The 20736-nt window shown below is 40.2% G+C and overlaps 1 protein-coding gene across 6 annotated transcripts in view; it reads right to left on the reverse strand.

Annotated features, from left to right (window-relative positions):
• Window positions 1–2023: 2023 nt before the first annotated feature.
• L2HGDH (L-2-hydroxyglutarate dehydrogenase) overlaps window positions 2024–20736 on the reverse strand; it is a 69274-nt gene continuing 50561 nt past the window's right edge. For all 6 annotated transcript variants that reach the window (XM_063698300.1, XM_004055152.5, XM_063698303.1 and 3 more), the window contains 2 exons: window positions 3645–3857; window positions 2024–2728 (listed from right to left, as the gene is read on the reverse strand). In XM_063698300.1, the coding sequence (XP_063554370.1) occupies window positions 3662–3857 (196 nt within the window). In that variant the 3' untranslated portion in view covers window positions 2024–2728; window positions 3645–3661. The remainder of the gene's footprint in view (window positions 2729–3644; window positions 3858–20736) is intronic.

The following is a 20736-nucleotide window of genomic DNA, read 5'->3' on the forward strand; positions in this document are numbered from 1 at the left end:
TTGGCTGCTATCTAAAGCAAACAGTTTATGTTTTACACATAAAAAAATTTATTTGCATAAACGTTTTTATGGAACTAAAAAATATGTTCTCTACAACACCAAGGCTCATTAAAATATTTTAAATATTAATATACATTTCTTCTGTCAGAAATACATAAAACTTTATTATATCAGTATTAAACAAAAAAACCCTATTGACATACATATAAAATGTTTTACAAACAGAATAACCTACATATTCAAAACACTTTCAACAAATTTTTCATTTTTATTTTTCAGGGTTTTTTTTTTATATATATATATTTTTTATTATTATACTTTAAGTTTTAGGGTACATGTGCACAATGTGCAGGTTAGTTACATATGTATACATGTGCCATTCTGGTGTGCTGCACCCATTAACTCGTCATTTAGCATTAAGTATATCTCCTAATGCTATCCCTCCCCCGGCCCCCACCCCACAACAGTCCCCAGAGTGTGATGTTCCCCTTCCTGTGTCCATGTGTTCTCATTGTTCAATTCCCATCTATGAATGAGAACATGCGGTGTTTGGTTTTTTGTTCTTGCGATAGTTTACTGAGAATGATGATTTCCAATTTCATCCATGTCCCTACAAAGGACATGAACTCATCATTTTTTATGGCTGCACAGTATTCCATGGTGTATATGTGCCACATTTTCTTAATCCAGTCTATCATTGTTGGACATTTGGGTTGGTTCCAAGTCTTTACTATTGTGAATAGTGCCGCAATACACATACGTGTGCATGTGTCTTTATAGCAGCATGATTTATAGCCCTTTGGGTATATACCCAGTAATGGGATGGCTGGGTCAAATGGTATTTCTAGTTCCAGATCCCTGAGGAATCGCCACACTGACTTCCACAATGGTTGAACTAGTTTACAGTCCCACCAACAGTGTAAAAGTGTTCCTATTTCTCCACATCCTCTCCAGCACCTGTTGTTTCCTTTTCAGGGTATTGTACAGACTCAAATGCATTGAGGACTGCTTCAATTAGGACAATCATTTTTTGTAATTCAATGTTTACAACTTAGTACGTATGCAATCGTACTATTGACAAAATAGAGAATGATAATATTTTCCATCTCTTAGTAATCTTGTAATGGAACAGAAAAATATCCTGTGTTTGCATTTCTTGCAGGAATCAGCTGTTATAAAGAAACATTAGGGCTTGTTTCTTCTGTCATTGATATCTGAATGCTTTTAATATACTCATCCTAAGAGCTGAATAATGGCCTACTCTGTTTACCTGGGATGTGCTACTTCTTGAACATGAGCTGATGAAGTGTAGCCTTTCAAATTAAAGGATGAGGTAGCTCAATGAATGTAATCATCAATGCTTGAAGTGAGGGGAAAAGGAAGAAAACAGAAACATTTTTCCTATCAACCAAAATGCACATCCTTCTCACCCATCCATCACACAGCTTTGGAGAGCTAAGAGGAAAGAAGACATACACAGTAGAAGATGAATCCTGAGAGCAAATCAGAGAGAATGGTGAAAATGCCTCACCTAAATGTGGTTCAGTACTCAAAGTTCTGCAGTCAGGTCACCACATTTTCATTTACAATTTCTATTTTCTAACTTTCTAAATTATAAGAATAATTTCGATAGATACCACAAAACACACATATACAGGATATACCACAGCACTGGGCATCAACTTAAAATACTCATGAGGTGAATGTAAGGCACTTTCGCGGTTTACAAAAGTGAATGCCTCAAAGTTAGATATTTATCAAAAATGGAAAAATATCCCTATACAAGTTTATAGGAGCCCTGAAAAATCAAGTACGTATGAATCATTACCAATCTTGGCCAACATTTTGAGAGCCTTAGTGTGACTAAAGATCAGAGATATAATAGATAAATAACTTTTTTAAATTGGAGTTCTATACATCAGTGTCAGGATTCTAAAACTGCTCTCATAAAAATCTGTCTCTTCTAAGTTATTTCAGTTCTCAGCCACAGAGATTGAAGAACAGGACAACCACTCAGTGTACCACTGTTTAGATTTCATGATGACACCATACCACATCAGTTACAAAGAGACTGGAAATAATAAAGGCTTTGAGTTTGTTATTTCCTACAAATATTATAATTAAGACAGAAACTTATTCAAACTACTCAAAAATGTAAATTTTATGTATTTTCTTGAAATCATGAATTTTTAATTTCCAAATACAAATATTGTTGCTCTAAATAATGTGAGTTTTGTGACTCTTCAAAATTAAAAGAATGTAACCTACAATATAATGTATTTTCTTGTCTATGAGAGACCAAACAAGCTTAGGTTGCATAATGCTAAAAAACTGATTTAAGGAAATAATCCATTTTTATGCCATCTTTCTCCAAAACTCTTAAAAAGCCAAATCTTCTCTAGGTCATGGTTGGTAAGGACAGGTCATTAACAAAGTCAGGGATTCAGGGCTGAGCATGGTGGCTCGCACCTGTAATCCCAGCATTTTGGGAGGCTGAGGCAGGTGGATCACCTGAGGTCAGGAATTCGAGACCAGCCTGGCCAACATGGCAAAACCCCGTCTCTACTAAAAATACAAAAAATTAGCCAGGCATGGTGGTGGGCGCCTGTAATCCCAGCTACTCAGGAGGTTGAGGCAAGAGAATCGCTGGAACCCGGGAGGCAGAGGTTGCAGTGAGCCAAGATCGCACCATTGCACTCAAGCCTGGGCAACAAGAGTGAAACTCCATCTGAAAAAAAAAAAAAAAAAAAAAAGTCAGGGATTCGGACAGATAAAACTGTACCTTGCCTCTTTATTCGCAAAGTAAATAAGCATGGAATTTATTTTTTGTTGTTGTTTTTATTTTTTGAGTCAGGGACTCACTTTGTTGCCCAGGCTGGGGTATAGTGGCATGAACACAGCTCACTGTAGCCTTGACCTCCCGGGCTCAAGCGATCCTCCTGCCTCAGCCCCCCAAGTAGCTGGGATTACAGGCACACACCATCATGCCCAGCTAATTTTTGTATTTTTTGTAGAGATGGGGTTTCATTCACTATGTTGCCCAGGCTGGATTTTTTTTTTTTTTTTTTGAGACAAGACCTTGCTCTATCATCCAGCCTGGAATGCAGTGCCATGAACGTAAGCTCACTGCAGCCTAGACCTCCTGGGCTCAAGTGATCCTCTCACCTCAGCCTACTGAGGAGCTGGAACTACAGAGGCACCAGACCCAGCTAACTTTGTGTAGAAACAGGGTTTTGCCATGTTGCCCAGGCTGTTTTCAAACTCCTGGGCTACAATCTACCTGCCTTGGCTTCCCAAAGTGCTGGCCACGGCCCCTGGCCTAACATTTTGAAAATTATTATTATTTTTTTTTTCTTGCTCTGTCACCCAGGCTGGAGTGCAGTGGTGCAATCTCAGCTCTCAGCTCACCTCCGCCTCCTCGGTTCAATTGATTCTCCTGCCTCAGCCTCCTGAGTAGCTGAGATTACAGGCATGCGCCACCATGCCTGGCTAATTTTTGTAGAAAATTATTATTTCTATGTTACATCATTTTAACAATGCAGTGGTTATCTTTGACCTAAAAATGAAAGTTTAAAAACCATTTTTTAAATTAAAGAATGCAATTAGTACATTCTTGTTGCTGACATGAAGACTACAGTGCATACCTAGCTCTTTTCATTATTTATAATTCAAATCTTTGTTGTACTTCATCTGCAATCATTCCAGAAATTGCAATGGAAGAAGTAGCAGCAGGAGAAGGTGCATTTCTCACATGAAGAATGCGATTTCCAATATCCCCAACTCCTGCATCAAATACAAAATCTTCCACCAGATTTCCATCTCTATCCAGGGCCTGGGCTCTTACTCCAGCTGGGCCCCTGCAAAAGTAAAAGATGGGAGTCAGCTGACTCAAAGACATAGGATACTTTACAAGTCAGTGCTTCCAAAGAGTCTTAAAGCAATAAACTATTCTTCTAAATGCACAATTATATGGAAACCCAATGAGTTTATGTTTAACCAAAGGCTGTCAGTTGTAGCCTGTCAAACCTATATTGTTAGCTTAGAGCCTAAAACCTATTACATAACAATAGTGTAATAAACGCTTATCAAAGAAATACATAAAAACGAGTAAGTTATTTATCAATGTCTGCTCTTTCCAAAGGTAGTAGGTAAATCCACACTTAATTAGAATAGGTATATTTTTATTTAAATTTATAGAATGAATTTATTATAAAAATCAATCAATGGCAACAATAAGCCTCATCTGAGTAATACAAATCAATGAAAGCAGAGGTTATGTGTCAGCTGCATTCCTGTATCCTATTCTACTTATTTTTGTGTTTTTAAAATTCACACAATTAAAATTTATGGAGAGAAATATTTGCAAATGGCAAAAAGTTCTTGTTTTGCAGTTTGTTTTTAAGAGTTTACCCTTCAATATCAGGATCATCTTCAATTTCAAAAGATGATAGGAAAAGCATAAAAATAAATTTAGCAGCATGTTAATAAAATGAGAGTCTTTTTAAAAAATTGAGATAGAGTCTTGATCTGTTGCTCAGGTTGTGTACACAACCTCACCTGGCTAATTAAAGAAAATTTTTTTTGTAGAGACAAGGTCTCCCTATGTTGCCCAGGCTGGTCTCAAACTCCTGGCCTCAAGTGATCCTCCCACCTTAGCCTCCCAAAATGATGGGATTATAGGTGTGAACAACTGTAAAGACACTGATAATCTTTATTACTTAAAATTCTATTTTATAACATTTGAGCTCACAGATTTTTGTTGTTTTTTAAAACAGTTAAAATTTACAGACGAAATTTGAATCCAGTGTTTTTGAACTACAAAAAAGCACCTCTTATGAAACTTGTCCAAGGAAGCCCAGTGTGAAAAATTCTATCTTATACACACCAGCAAGGCTCAAGAAATCAGGAAACAATATTAAACATTTTTTACTAATTCTGGGACAAATCAGATAAGTACTTGCAGAAGATACAAAGAACACTATGAAGGTACTGCCCTCTAAGACTTCAGCTGGCTGAAGAGAGATAATAGTAATAGCTATTATTTAGTAAGTGCCTACTCTGTGCTAGGAATTACCTCATTTAATCCTCAAAACAACTCTTAAGAGGCTGACACAGTTTATATTTAACAGCAAAGAAACACAGAGAGATTAAGTAACTTGCCTGAAATCACAGAGCTATACTATTCATTCATAGAGAGGTAAATAAGAATTATAACAGTAAGAGTGAAAGGTTGTATGATAAAGATAAGTGATCTTCCCTATAGAATCCTGCAGGGAATCTGGACAAGAGATTTTTTAGCTGTAAGAATTTCCAAGTAAGAATCAGATATGGGAGTGAGTGGAGCAAGACGGTGGAAAAGAAGCCTACAAACATTGGTTCGGCTGCTACAACACCAAATTTCAACTATCTGCACACAGAAAAGCACCGTCACAAGAACCAAAAATCAGGTGAGCAATCACAGTGGCTGGTTTTGACTTCATATCATTGAAAGAGGCATTGAGGAGGGCAGAAAAGATGGTCTTGCATCGCCAATGCCACCCCTCCCTCGCCCCCTAGCAGCAGCCAGCCATGTGCTGTGGAGAGAGAACCTATGCACTTGGGAAAGGGAGGGTACAGTGGCTGGGGGCCTTTACATTGAACTCAGTGCTGCCCTGTCACAGTGGAGAATAAAGCTGTGCTGGGCTCAGCCAGCGCCAGCACATGGAGGGAGCATTTGGACCTGCCCCAGCTAGACAGGAAGCATCCATCCCAGTGGTCAGAACTTGAGTTTCCCTGCAAGCCTCACCACTGTGGGCTGAAAAGCTCTGGGGTCCTAGATAAACTTGAAATACAGTCTAGGGCACAAGGACTCCAACTCCTAAGCTACTAGCACTAGGCTGGGCTTATAGTCAGTGGACTAGGGTGGCATGTGATCTAGGGAGATACCAGCTGGCATAGCTAAAGGAGTGCTTGCATCATCCATCCCCCAAACCAAGGCAGCTGCAATAGAAGTGACTCCTTTCTTCTGCTTAAGGAGCAAAGAGCAAAGAGTAAAGAGGACCGTCTTACATCTTGGATTCCAGCTCAGCCACAGTAGGATATGGCACTGGGCAGAGTTGTGAGGCCCGCATTATAGGCCCTAGCTCCTGAACAACATTTCTAGACCCACCCCGGGCCAAAAGGGAACCTACTGCCTTGGAGGGAAAAACCCAGTCCTAGCAGGATACATTACCTGCTGACTAAAGAGCCCTGGGGCCCTGAATAACCAGCAGCAATACCCAAGGAGTGCGTCATGGGCCTTGGATGAGACTCTGAGATGTGCTGGCTTCAGGTGTGACCCAGCACGTTCCCAGCTGTGGTGGCTACAGTGAAAGACTCCTTCTGTTTGAGAAAAGCAGAGATAAAAGTAAAGGGGACTTTGTCTTACACCTTAGGTACCAGCTCAGCCACAGTGAGGTAGAGCAACAAGCAGGTTCTTGGGGTCCCCAAGTCAAGGCTTACACTCCTTTTTTTTTTTTTTTTTTTGTGAGACAGAGTCTCTCTCTGTTGCCCAGGCTGGAGTGAAGTTGCGTGACCTCGGCTCACTGCAACCTCCACCTCCTGGGCTCAAGCGATTCTCCTGCCTCAGCCTTCCAAGTAGCTGGGATTACAGGTGCACTCCACCATGCCCAGCTGATTTTTGTATTTTTAGTAGAGATGGGGTTTCGCCATGTTGGCCAGGCTGGTCTCCAACTCCTGACCTCAGGTGATCCACCTGTCTTGGCCTTCCAAAGTGTTGGGATTACAGGCATGAGCCACCGCGTCCGGCCCAGGCCAACACTCTTGGACGGCATTTCAAGCAGTACCCTGGGCCAGAGGGGGGCCCACTGCCCTGAAGGGTAAGTCCCAGGCCAGGCAGCTTTCACCACAAGCTGATGGAAGAGCCCTTGGGCTTTAAGTGAATATTGGTGGTGGCCTGGCAGAAACCCTGTGGACCAAAGGTGGTGGTAGCCACAGGGAGTGGCCCCTCTGCCTGTGGAAAGGGGAGGGAAGAGTGAGAAGAACTTTGTATTGTAGTGTGAGTGCTAGTTATCCGCAGTAGAACAGAACATCAGGTAAACTAGTAAGGTATTTGACCCCAATCTGTGGCTTCCAGACAGCATCTCTGGACATTCCTGGGGCCTGAGGAAGCTTACTGCCCTGAAGGGAAGGGCCCTGGGCAAGACCCAGTGCTGGGCTGGCTTCAGGTCTGACCCAGTGCAGTCCCAGTGGTGGTGGCCACAGGAGTGCTTGCATCACCAATCCCCCCAGTTCCAGGGGGTTTAGCACAGACAGAAAGAGACTCCATTTATTTGGGAGGAAGTAAGGGAAAAGAACAAGAGTCTCTGCCTGGTGATCCAGAGAATTCTTCTGGATCTTATCCAAGACCACTTAGGTGGTACCTCTACAAGTCTACAAAAGACACAATGTTATTGGGCTTGTGACCCAAGTCCCTTTGAATACCTGGAAAGCCTTCCCAAGAAGGACAGGCACAAACAAGCTCAGACTGTGAAGACTACAATAAGTACCCAACTCTTCAATGCCCAGACACCAAAGAACATCTACTAGCACCAACACCATCCAGGAATACATAACCTCCTCAAATAAACTAAAGCACCAGAGACCAATCCTGGAGAAACAGAGATATATGACCTTTCTGACAGAGAATTCAAAATAGCCGTTTTGAAGAAACTCAAAGAAATTCAAGACAACACAGAAAGAATTCACAATTCTTTCAGATAAATTTAACAAAGGGATTGAAATAATTAAAAAGAATTAAACAGAAATTCTAGAAATGAAAAATGCAACTGACATGCTGAAGAATATATCAGAGTCTCAACAGCAGAACTGATCAGGCAGAAGAATTTGTGAGCTGAAAGACAGGCTATTTGAAAATACATAGTCAGATGAGACAAAAGAAAAAAGAATAAAAAACAATGAAGCATGCCCACAAGATCTGGAAAACATTCTCAAAAGGGTAAATCTAAGAGTTATTGGCCTAAAAGAGGAGGTACAGAAACATATAGGGGTAAATAGTATATTCAAAGGGATTATAACAGAGAACTTCCCAAACCTAGAGAAAGATATCAACATTTGAGTACAAGAAGATTATAGAACCCCAGCAGCATTTAATCCAGAGACTAACTCAAGCCATTTAATAATCAAACTCCCAAAGGTCAAGGATAAAGAAAGAATTCTAAAAGCAGCAAGAAAAAAGAAACAAATAATATACAATGACGCTCCAATATGTCTGGCAGTAGACTTTTCAGTGGAAACCTTACAGGCCAGGAGGGAGTGGCATGACATATTTAAAGTGCTGAAGGAAAAAACCCTTTTACTCTAAAATAGTATATCCAGTGAAAATATCCTTCAAGCATGAAGGAGAAATACTTTCCCAGACAAAGTTGAGGGATTTCATCAACACTAGATATGTCCTACAAGAAATACTAGAGAGAGTTCTTCAATCTGAAAGAAAAGGATGTTAATGAGCAAGAAGAAATCATATAAAGGTACAAAACTTCCTGATAACAGCAAGCACACATAAAAAACACAGAATAGTATAACACTATAATTGTGGTGTATAAACTTCTCATCTTACATAGAAAGATTAAATGATGAACCAATCAAAAATAGTAACTACAACAACTTTTCAAGACACAGACAGTACAATAAGATATAAAGAGAAAAAAACAAAAAATTTAAAAGCCAAGGAACAAAGTTAAAGTGTAGAGTTTTTATTAGTTTTCTTTCTGTGTGTTTGTTTGCATATGCAATCAGTATTGTCATCAGTTTAAAATAGTGGGTTATAAGATAGTATTTGCAAGCCTCATGGTAAAATAGAAAAACATACAATGGATACCAAAAAATTAAATAAAAAGAAAGAAATTAAAACATACCATCAGAGAAAAATCACCTTCATTAAAAGGAAGATAGGAAGAAAGCAAAGAAGGAATTGAAGACTGTAAAGCCACCAGAAAACAAATAACAAAATGGCAGGAGTAAGTCCTTACTTATCAATAATAACACTGAATGTAAATAGACTAAAGTCTGCAGTCAAAAAGACATACAGTAGCTGAATGAATGAAAAAACAAGACCCAATGATCTGTTGCCTAAAAGAAACTTACTTCACCTATAAAGATACAAAGAGACTAAAAATAAAGGGATGGAAAAAGATATTCCATGACAATGGAAATGAAAAAAGAGCAGGAATAGCTAGAATAGCTATATTGATATCAGACAAAATAGATTGCAAGACAAAAACTGTAAGAAGAGACAAAGAAGATTATTATATAATGATAAAGGAGTCAATTCAGCAAGAGGACATAATGATTGTAAATATATATGCACCCAACACTGGAGTACCCAGCTATACAAAGCAAATATTATTAGAGCTAAAGAGATAGACCCCAATACAATAATAGCTGGAGACTTAAACACCCCACTTTCAGTATTGGATAGATCTCCCAGGCAGAACCTCGACAAAGAAATGTCAGACTTAATCTGCACTACAGAACAAATAGACCTAATAGTTATTTACAGAACATTTCATCCAATGGCTGCAGAATACACATTTTTCTCCTCAGCACATGGATCATTCTCAGGGATAGACCATATGTTAGATCACAAAACAAGTCTTAAAACATTCAAAAAATTTGGAATAATATCAAGCATCTTCTCTGACCACAACGGAATAAAACTACAAATCAATCACAAGAGGAATTTTGGAAACTATATAAACACATAGAAATTAAACAATATGATCCAGAATGGGATCACATCAAGTTAAAAAGCTTTTGCCCAGCAAAGGAAACAATCAACAAAGTGAAGAGACAACCCACAGAATGGGAGAAAATATATGCAAACTACTCATCTGACAAGGGATTAATAACTAGAATATATAAGAAGCTCAAACAACTCTATAGGAAAAAAATTTAATAATCCAATTTTAAAAGGGGCAAAATATCTGAATAGACATTTCTCAAAAGAAGACATACCAATGGCAAACAGGCATATGAAAAGGTGCTCAGCATCACTGATCATCAGAGAAATGCAAATCAAAACTACAAGGAGATATCATCTCACCTCAGTTAAAACGGCTTTTATTCAAAAGACAGGCAATAACTAATGCTGGTGAAGATATGGAGAAATGGGAACCCTCATACACTGTTAATAGAAATGTAAATTAGTACAACCACTATGGCCAATAGTTTGGAGGCTCCTCAAAAAGCTAAAGATAGAGTTACATGATCCAGCAATCCCACTGCTGGATATATACCCAAAAGAAAGGAAATCAGTGTATCAAAGAGATATCTGAATTTCCATGTTTACTGCAGCAGTATTCACAATAGCCAAGGTTTGGAAGCAACCTAGGTGTCCATCAACACATGAATGAATAAATAAAATGTGGTATCTATACACAACGGAGTACTATTCAGCCATTAAAAAGAATGAGATCCTGTCATTTGCATCAACATGGAGGTCATTATGTTAAGTAAAATAAGCCAGGCACAGAAAGACAAATATCATCCGTTCATACTTATTAGTGGGATCTAAAAATCAAAACAATTGAACACATAGAGGTAAGGGAGCAAGATTGTAACCAGAGGCTGCGAAAGGTAGTGTGAAGTGGGGGTTTACAGGGGAGGTGGGGATGGTTAATGGATACCTCCCCCCAAAAATAGAAAGAATGAAATGAATAAGACCTAGTATTTGATAGCACAACAGGGAGACCATAGTCAATAATAATTTAATTGTACATTTAAAAATAACTAAGAGTGTAATTGAACTAAGACAAAGGATAAATGCTTGAGGGTACGAATAACCAATTTTCCATGATGTGATTATTATGCATTACATGCCTGTAGCAAAATATCTCATGTACCCCAAAAATATATACACCTACTAGGCACCCATAAAAATTAAAAAAAAAATCTTAAAGAATCAGATATACCACATAGAACACAAAAAGAAGGGACGGGACTGAAAGCTGAAACTTCTTGGGGTAGAGACGCATATGTTTATCAGCTGGTATGTGGCCTATTTTGTATACTATTTATAGTTTATCTGAACTCATCGAAGTAGCATTTCTCCCCTCAACATCAGGACCAGCCACTGATGTTGACTGTCCAATGTAAAACTCTGCTGTATAGAGAATCAGTCAGTACATTCCCTTTGCTCCTTCTAGGCACATAAAGGTTAAAATTGATTAACCACAGTTAAAAATGTCTACACTTATTTTTCTTACAAACAAAAATTATGTTCTCAATGTCCCCTATACTCTTGTCCACATACTGAAAACCCTACAATCCAAATTTTAAAATAATAATAATGTCTTTCTGGCCAGGCACAGAGGCTCATGCTTATAATCCTAGAACTTTGGGAGGCCAAAGCAGGTGGATCACTTGAACACAGGAGTTTGAGACCAGCCTGGGCAACATGGTGAAACCCCATATATACGAGAAAAAAAAAATCAATCAGGCGTGGTGGTGAGTGTCTGAGTGTCTGTAGTCCCAGCTACTTGGAAGGCAGAGGTGGGAGGATCCCTTGAGCTAACGGCGGTAGAGGCTGCAGTTGAGCTGCGATCACATCACTGCACTCCAGCCTGGGTGACAGAGTGAGACCCTGTCTCAAATAAATAAATAAATAATAATGATGCTTTTCCTAGGATTTCATTTTAGTTCAAACAAGTTTTTAACATGAAATGTTTAAACTACCAAATTTTTCATTCTCTTTTCAAGCACTTAAGGCAACTTCAGGGTTTTTCTTTGTAGGATTACATATGCTTTCCCCTCAGAACACTTCAAATTGAAATAAGTATTACTATTTGAAATCTCAGCCAGGAAAGGTGGCTCCTGCCTGTAATCCCAGAACTTCGAGAGGCCAAAGTGGGTGGATCACCTGAGGTCAGGAGTTCGAGACCAGCCTGGCCAATATGGCAAAACCCCGTCTCTACTAAAAATACAAAAATTAGCTGGGGCGTGGTGGCAGGCACCTGTAATCCCAGCTACTCGGGAGGCTGAGGCAGGAAAATCGCTTGAATCCAGGAGGTGGAGGTTGCAGTGAGCCAAGATTGAGCCATTGCACTCCAGCCTGGGCAACAAGAGTGAAACTCCATCTCCAAAAAAAAAAAAAGAAAAGAAAAACAACAGAAAATCTCAGGTAACATAAACCATAAATGTCTTGAGGGCAAGTATGGTGTCAACACCCCTACATCACCCACATGTGCAGATCTGTGTCTTGCACATAGTAGGCATTCAATAAGGCTAGAAACTTTAAGCTTTAAGTTTAAATTTAAAATTTCTATTTTTTTAATTTTTATTTTTAAATATATCCTGGGCAGGGTGGCTCAGGCCCAATCCCACTTTGGGAAGCTCGAGGGGTGGATCGCTTGAGGTCAGGAATTCGAGACCAGCCTGGCCAACACGGTGAAGCCTCATCTCTAACTAAAAACATAAAATTAGCCAGCCATCATGGCACATGCTTGTAATCCCAGCTACTTGGGAGGCTGAGGCAGGAGAATCACTTGAACCCAGGAGGCAGAAGTTACAGTGAGCTGAGATCGCACCACTGCACTCCAGCCTGGGTGACAGAGTGAGACTCCGTCTCAAAAAAAGAAAAAAAAATATGTCCAGAAACAAGAACAGCTGAATGTGTAACTAAATACATACATTCATGAGAAGTCTTGTATTACATTATTGTCATATGTCAAGCATTACACTACAGGTTGGAAAAACAGCTATGAAAAGCTGTAACAGGCATCTTCAGCCAGTTCCAAATACGACGAGACAATCTAGTATTTTATAAAACTCCACTGCTAATCTAAATATATAAGTCCAGACCCGGCATAGTGGCTCATGCCTATAATCCCAATGCTTTTGGAGGATGAGGCAGGAGAATCACTTGAGCCCAGGAGTTCCAAACCAGCTTGGACAATATAGGGAGACTCTGTCTCTAGGAAAATAATAATATCTAGGCAGGTGTGGTGGCACACACCTGTTGTCCTAGCTATTTGGGAGGTTGAGGCAGGAGGATGGCTTGAACCCAGGAGTTCAAGGCTGCAGTGAGCTATGATCACATGACTGCACTCCACTCTAGCCTGGGTGACAGGGCGAGATCCTGTCTTACAAAAAAAAAAAAAAATTAAAAGCATTTTTCCAGCACATAGATTTTTTAAAATCCAACCTGATAATCTGTCTTAACTATTAAATACATTTACATTTACTGGAATTACTGATATGCTTGATTTCTACCATATTATTTTATGCTATCTAACCTGATTTTCTAAGGTTTCTATCTCCTCTTTCTTCACTTATTGAGTTTTCTATATTCTTTGTTTTCTTCTCTACTAAATTGGAAATCTATTTCCATCTTGTATTTAGTTTTATTTACTCAGATGGGATGCACTGTACATCTTGAATTTGAGGTCTGTCAATTCTAGAAAATTTTTAAGTATTCTCTCCTCAAAGGATTGCCTCTTCTCAATTTCTCTGTAACACCTATGAGAGATAGGCTGGAATCTTCTCAGTTTTCTTTTCCATGTCTTATTTTATTTTATTTTTGAGACGGAGTCTCACTCTGTCACTCAGGCTGGGGTACAATGGTGTCATCTCAGCTCACTGCAACCTCTGCCTCGTGCGTTCAAGTGATTCTCCTGCCTCAGCCTCCCAAGTAGCTGGGATTACAGGTGCCCACCACAGCTAGTTTTTGTATTTTTAGTAAAGACAGGGTTTTGCCATGTTAGCTAGGCTGATCTTGAACTCCTAACCTCAGGTAATCCACCCTCCATGGCCTGGCAAAGTGCTGGGATTACAGGCATGAGCCACTGTGCCCAACCCCATGTCTTTTAACTTCTATGGATACATCTTTATCTTGCAGTATTGCTTTCTAAATTCTTCGGAGTTACCTTCCAATTTGATAATTTCCTCTTAAGGTAGGTCTAACCAGCTGTCTAACCTAGTCATCTGAGGTTTTTCTTTTAATTTTTTTTTTTTGAGACAGGGTCTTGCTGTGTTGCCCAGGCTGGAGGGCAGTGGTGTAATCACAGCTCACTGCAGCCTTGACCTCTTAGGCTCAAGCCATCCTCCCTCCTCGGCCTCCAGAGTAGCTGGGACTACAGGTGTGTACCACCATACCTGGTTAATTTTTAAAACTTTTTGTAGAGACAGGATCTTACTATGTTGCCTAGGCTGGTCTTGAACTCCTGGACCCAAACAATCCTCCCACCTTGGCCTCCCAAAGTTCTGGGATTACAGAAGTGGGCCACCAAGCCTAGCCTGAGTTTTAAAATTTAAAAACTATATTTTTATTTCCAGAAATTCTCATTAGGTGGTTTCCAACTAATTTGCCTAGTTCTTTTTTCTTTGTTTTTTTTTTCATGTTTTCATTACCTTGTTTTTGATTAATTGAAGTATATTTACTTTACAGTTTCTATTATTACTATTACCAATAGTTGTTGGAAGTCTAATTCTGCCGCTTATTTTATCTGATGACTCTCACTTATGGTGGTTTGTAACTTCTGATTGTGAGTTTCTGTTCAGTACGACTTTATCTGTGGGAATCATCTGGGAGGGGTTGGATTCAGGGTGTGTCCCTCTGCAGTGGTTTTACATTTGCTTCTATTACTATCCTGAGAGCACTTTTTTTTTAATGGAAAATTTTAAACACGTCAAAAAGTTAAAAAAAAAAAAAAGAAAAAGAAAGAAAACCAACAGTATAATGAACTCCCATGTATGTATTATCTAGTTGCAACAATTATACACACACAGCCAATCTTGTTTCATCTATGTACCAATCCAACACCAATGTCTCTCCACTGGGTTATTTTATTTTTTTTAGAGACAGGCCTCACTCTGTCACCCAGGCTAGAGTGCAGTGGCACAATCACAACTTACTGCAGCCCTGACCTCCCAGGCTCAAGCAATCCTCCCTTCTCAGCCTCCTGAATAGCTGGGACCACAGGTGGACACCACCACACCCAGCTAATTGTTTTTTAAAAATATTTTTTTAGAGACAAGGTCTCACTATATTGCTCAGGCTGGCCTCAAACTCTTGGGCCCAAGCAATTCTCCCATCTCAGTCTCCCAAAGTGCTGGGATTATAGGTGTCAGCCACCATGCCCAGTCTTATTTTTTGAGACAGGGTCTTGCTCTGTCACCCAGGCTGGAGTGCACTGGCATGATCATAGCTCACTACAGCCTTTAACTCCTGGGCTCAAGCAATCCTCCCGCCTCAGCATCCAGAGTAGGTGGGACTACAGGAACATGCCACCACACCCAGCTAGTTTTTAAATTTTTGGTATAGATGGGGTCTTGCTATATTGTCCAGGCTGGTTTGGAACTCCTAGCGTCAAGAATCCTCCTGACTCACCTTTCCAAAGTGCTAGGATTACAGGCGTGAGCCCATGGTGCCTGACCTATTTATTTTAGTATTTTATAATTTTTTATTTAATTTTATTTATTTTTGAGACAGGATCTCACTCTGTTGTCCAGACTGGAGTGCAGTGGTGTTATCATGGCTCACTGCTGCCTCGACCACTAGGCTCAAACAATTGTCTTGCCCCAGCCTCCTGAGTAGTTGGGACTACAGGCATGCACCACCACGCCAGGCTCTTTTTCTTTTTCTTTTTTTTTTTTAATTTTTACTAGAGACAAGGTCTCGTATTGCCCAGAATGGTCTTGAACTCCTCAGGTCAAACAATCCTGCCTCAGCCACCCAAAGTGCTAGGATTAAAGGCAGGAGCCACTGAGCCCAACCATATTTTATTATTTTTTAGACATGTTGTCTTGCTAAGCTGGATTAAAACTCCTGGGCTCAAGCAATCCTCCTACCTCAGCCTCCCAAGTAGCTAGGACTATATGCATGAGCCACAACACCCCCATTGAATTATTTTAAAGCAAATCCCAGATGGCATACCACTTCACTTCAATGTGTATTTGTTTTCTTTTCTTTCTGTTTTTTTTTTTTTTTTTTTTAGAAATGGGGTCTCACTATGTCACCCGGGCTGATCTCACTATGTTGCCAAGGCTGCCCAAGCAATCCACCCACCTCGGCCTCTCAAAGTGCTGAGATTACAGGCATGAGCCACCCCGCCAGGCCTCAATGTGTATTTCTTTTAAAAAGATTCTTAAAAATTATCCAGTCTCAGTGGCTCACACCTGTAATAGCACTTTGGGAGGCCAAGGCAGGTAGATCACTTGAGGTCAGGAGTCCAGACCAGCATGGCCAACATAGTAAAATCCCATCTCTACTAAAAATAGGAAAAAATAAATCAGCCAGCCATGGTGGCACATGCCTGTAATCCCAGCTACTCAGGAGGCTGAGGCAGGAGAGTCACCTGAACCCGGGAAGCAGAGGTTGCAGTGAGCTGAGATTGCGCCACTGCACTCCAGCCTGGGAGACAGAGCGAGACTCTAAAAAAAAAAAATTCTTAAAAATAATTATAAACCAATAATTGCTTAGTGTCAGTAGTCATTTTGTGGTCAAATTATCTGATTTTTAATCTCTCTAATTTACTTGAATTAGAGGGGGTGGGGAGGGGAGGGAGGGAGAAAGAAGGAGAGAGAAGAAGACAGAGAGACAGAGAGAGAGAGAGAGAGAGATTGATTGATTGAAGCAGGATCCAGAAATGTCTGGCTCTGCTTTTTCAGTTAATTTGTTAGCTTACAGTTCCTAAACCAAGCTGGTGGTATACGTTCAAAATCTAAGTGCTTTGAGGGATTCTAGATTTTTGGGAAGATTCCTCCCACTCCCCATCCCCAAGACCAAGATAGACAAAGTTCCTTAATACTTCCCAGTGCCAAGGGGAATATTTTTTTTTCCAGACTTCCTTTCTTCTGAGGGTATAGCCTTTCAAGAGCCCCTAGGGGGCCTTACATTAGAGTCTCAGTTCCAACTTTCTACCTTGTATAGATCCAAGATTTCTTTTTCAGCACTTGAGTGGCAATTAAAATACAAGTCCCTAATGTCCTATATCTTGTTCTGAGTGGTGGACATGGTTTGTACAATTATCGAAATTTACTAAGCATTTAAGATCTACATATTTTATACGTGAGTCACACATAAATTAAAAATATAACTCAAGCCCCTCAGTTATTAAAATTAGCAAACCATCCCCACCTCTCCAAGTCAGCATCAGCACCAACTCCTTTTAGTATGAATTTTAATTTTCTTTCTGTTTTTTGCTCTGGGATGCCCCTTACTTTCCCTTACTCTCAGCTATATGTATTTCAAGGATGTTTATCATATTTCCTCCAGACTCTTATTACTATTTTGTAGTGTGAAGGTTACCAAATTCTCTACACTAGTGGTTCTCAACCAAGGGAGATTTTGCCCCCTACAGGACATCTGGCAATGTCGACACATTTTTGGTTGCCACAATTAGGAGAATGAGTAGAGGCTGGGGATGCTGTTAAACATTCTACAACGGCTGGGCACGGTAGCTCACACCTGTAATCCTAGCACTTTGGGAGGCCAAGGCGGGTGGATTACCTGAGGTCAGGACTTTGAGACCAGCCAGGCCAACATGGTGAAACCCCATCTCTACTAAAAATACAAAAAATTAGCCGGGCGTGGTGGCAGGCGCCTGGAATCCCAGCTGCTCAGAAGGCTAAGTCAGGAGAATCGCTTGAACCCAGGAGGCAGAGGTTGCAGTGAGCCGAGATGGCACCACTGCACTACAGCCCAGGTAACACTGTGAGACTCCGTCTAAAAAAAAAAAAAATTATACAATGAACTGGACACTCCTCCACAATAAATAATTATTTGGCTCAATATGTCAATAGCATCAAGACTGAGAAACCCTAATCTAGATCACCATAAGCCATTACAACTTTATTGTAGAAATGTTTGAGTTTTGCACCTTTGTGTTTCACACACTCTAGTTATCACTTGCTATGAAAACATCTTGCCTGAAAGTTTACTCTAGAATTCCCCACAGAAGACATTTTCCAAATTGAAAATGGGGAAATTGTGACATACATGTCTTCGTCTTTTACATCTTTACTGTGCTAACAGATACAAACTGCTGTTAGATTAACATGTCAAAATTAATCACAGAACAAATTTTTAAAGTTTAGAGCTATATATATATTTGAGACAGGGTCTTGTTCTCTCCACCAGGCTGGAGGACAGTAGTGCAATAATGGCTAACTGTAGCTTCAGCATCCTGGGCTCAAGGGATCTTGCCACTTAAGCCTCTCTAGTAGCTACAACTATAGGCGTGCACCACCTGCCCAGCTAATTAAAAAAAAAAAAATTGCAGAGATGGCATCTCACTATATTGCCCAGGCTGGTCTCAAACTCCTGGGCTCAAGCGATCCTCCCACCTCAGCCTCCCAAAGCACTAGGATTACAGGCATGAGCCACTGTGCCTGGCCTAGAGCTAACATTAAGAGTCTTAGAGACCATCATTTAACAATGAGAAGTTTATCTAATGCAAATATTTAACAGACTGTAACTTTATATTCCAATCTCATGTTCACCAGTAAATTATTGCCCAAAATGCTCTGGCTAAGCAATGAGAAGTCAACCTGGGTGCCCTTCAGTGGTTAATGAAATTTAAGGACACCATCCTGGGAAACACACCCCACTGAAAGTGTTGCTTCAACTATCTTTTACTATCTACTAATGCCTGATGTGCTTTCACTGCAATACTAAGGGCATTTATGGTTTAGTATACTGGTTGCAAGACAAAGGAGACAAGGCAGGACTTAGGCTTCAAGCTGTGGAAAAGTCTATTGATCTTGGCCAGGCGCATTGGCTCACCCCTGTAATCCCAGCACTTTGGGAGGCCAAGGCAGGAGGATCATGAGGTCAGGAGATTGAGACCATCCTGGCTCTCGATGAAACCCTGTCTCTATTAAAAATACAAAAATTAGCTGGGCATGGTGGCACATGCCTGTAATCCCAGCTACTTGGGAGGCTGAAGCAGGAGAATCACCTGAACCAGGGAGTCGGAGGTTGTAGTAAGCCGAGATTGTACCACTGCACTCCAGCCTAGCAACAGACCGAGACTCTGTCTCAAAAAAAAAAAAAAAAAAAAGTCTATTGATCTTATTTTTATTATTTAATATTTCAGGCTATCATAAGGAAGAGAGAATAACACAATGAATACCCATTTTCTTATCCAACAGCTTAAGAAACAAAGCATTACCGATATGATAGAAGCCTCTGTAGAACTCTCAAGATCCCATTCTCTTCCCTCCCCAGAGGTAACCACTCTCCTGAATTAGGTGTTTATCACTCCCCTGCTCATTTTTATTTTCATACTACATGTGTAATCCGTAAGCAATATATGGTTTTGCTATACTTGTTTTAAAACTTATACAAATGGTATCAAACGTATCTTCCCCCCGAGAAACCCAAAAACATATCTTCTACAACTTCCTTTTTGTTATTAATAATTTCCTGCACTTAATAACTATAGGAATCAAGAGACGAAGCAAATGGAATTGCTGAATTAGTTAGCTTTTCTCTCTTTAAAGAGGAACTCATCTGTGATTGGGTTGAATTTGTCCCCAAATGCACCTGCCTGCAGTGCTGCGCCCTTTTCTACTACATGCCAATGAAACTGGTAACAGAAATTCACACCCTTACACCCAGAGACAGGAGAGTTCACTAATAACCACAAGCCCGAAGTCCAATTCTACCATATGAAATCCAGTGGTCTAAAAAGTTTTCCTCAGGCTTCTATGAAAGGGTGGTAACTGAATACAGGCAGTGAATTCACTGCAACTATTTTTATACAGAATTCACTATGCTCACCTCGTTTGTTTTCCAACGAATATTAATAGCAGTAATAGAAACCAGATTTGACCAGTCTATTTTCAGATATAAAACATCACAAGTTTGCTAAAGCAGATCACTGAAAACATAAAAGCCCTTACTTATAAGTGAGTGAAAGAAAATAATGGCTAGATATTTTTATCCCTTCTATTTCAGAAGGTGAGTAGAGGAGTGAAAGAGATAAGAGGAAAAACGTTAGCTGAGTTTTAATCTTCTAAGGATTCAAACACGCTGGTCTCAGAATGATACATTAGAGTCAGATTTAAACGAGGACGCTCCCCTAAGAGAGACAGCTGACATGATTATTGCTCTCTTCACAGATACACAGTCAAGCCTGCTGACATTTTTTACCAGGCTAGTTCAGCAGCTGTTGCAGAGAAAGCAGATATCTAGTGCTAAGAAAATTCATGGAGGGATGGATTGTAAATGGAGGGTGAGAGTACCTCAAAGTACACTGCTGATTAGGCCTAACGAATGGCTTGCTCAGGAAAAAAGGTGAACACTAAAAACATTACCAAAGAGGGGAAAAAAATAGGTTTGGGTGGTATTAAGAATAATCTACAGATCAAGTCTAGAAAGCCTTTTATCTTTTTTTTTTTTTTTTGTGAGACGGAGTTTTGCTCTTGTTGCCCAGGCTGGAGTGCAATGGCATGATCTTGCCTCACTGCAACCTCTGCCTCCCAGGTTCAAGCCATTCTCCTGCTTCTGCCTCCCAAGTAGCTGGGATTACAGGCATGTGCCACCATGCCCGGCTAATTTTGTATTTTTAATAGAGACAAGGTTTCTCCATTTTGGTCAGGCTGGTCTCGAACTCCTGACCTCAGATGATCCACCCACCTCAGCCTCCCAAGTGCTGGGATTGCAGGTGTGAGCCGCCGTGCCAAAGTCTTTTATCTTTAAGAATAAAAGATGTGGCCGGGTGCGGTGGCTCACGCCTGTAATCCCAGCACTTTGGG

The sequence above is a fragment of the Gorilla gorilla genome, chromosome 15 (genome assembly GCF_029281585.2).
Source record: "Gorilla gorilla gorilla isolate KB3781 chromosome 15, NHGRI_mGorGor1-v2.1_pri, whole genome shotgun sequence".
Lineage (NCBI taxonomy): Eukaryota > Metazoa > Chordata > Mammalia > Primates > Hominidae > Gorilla > Gorilla gorilla.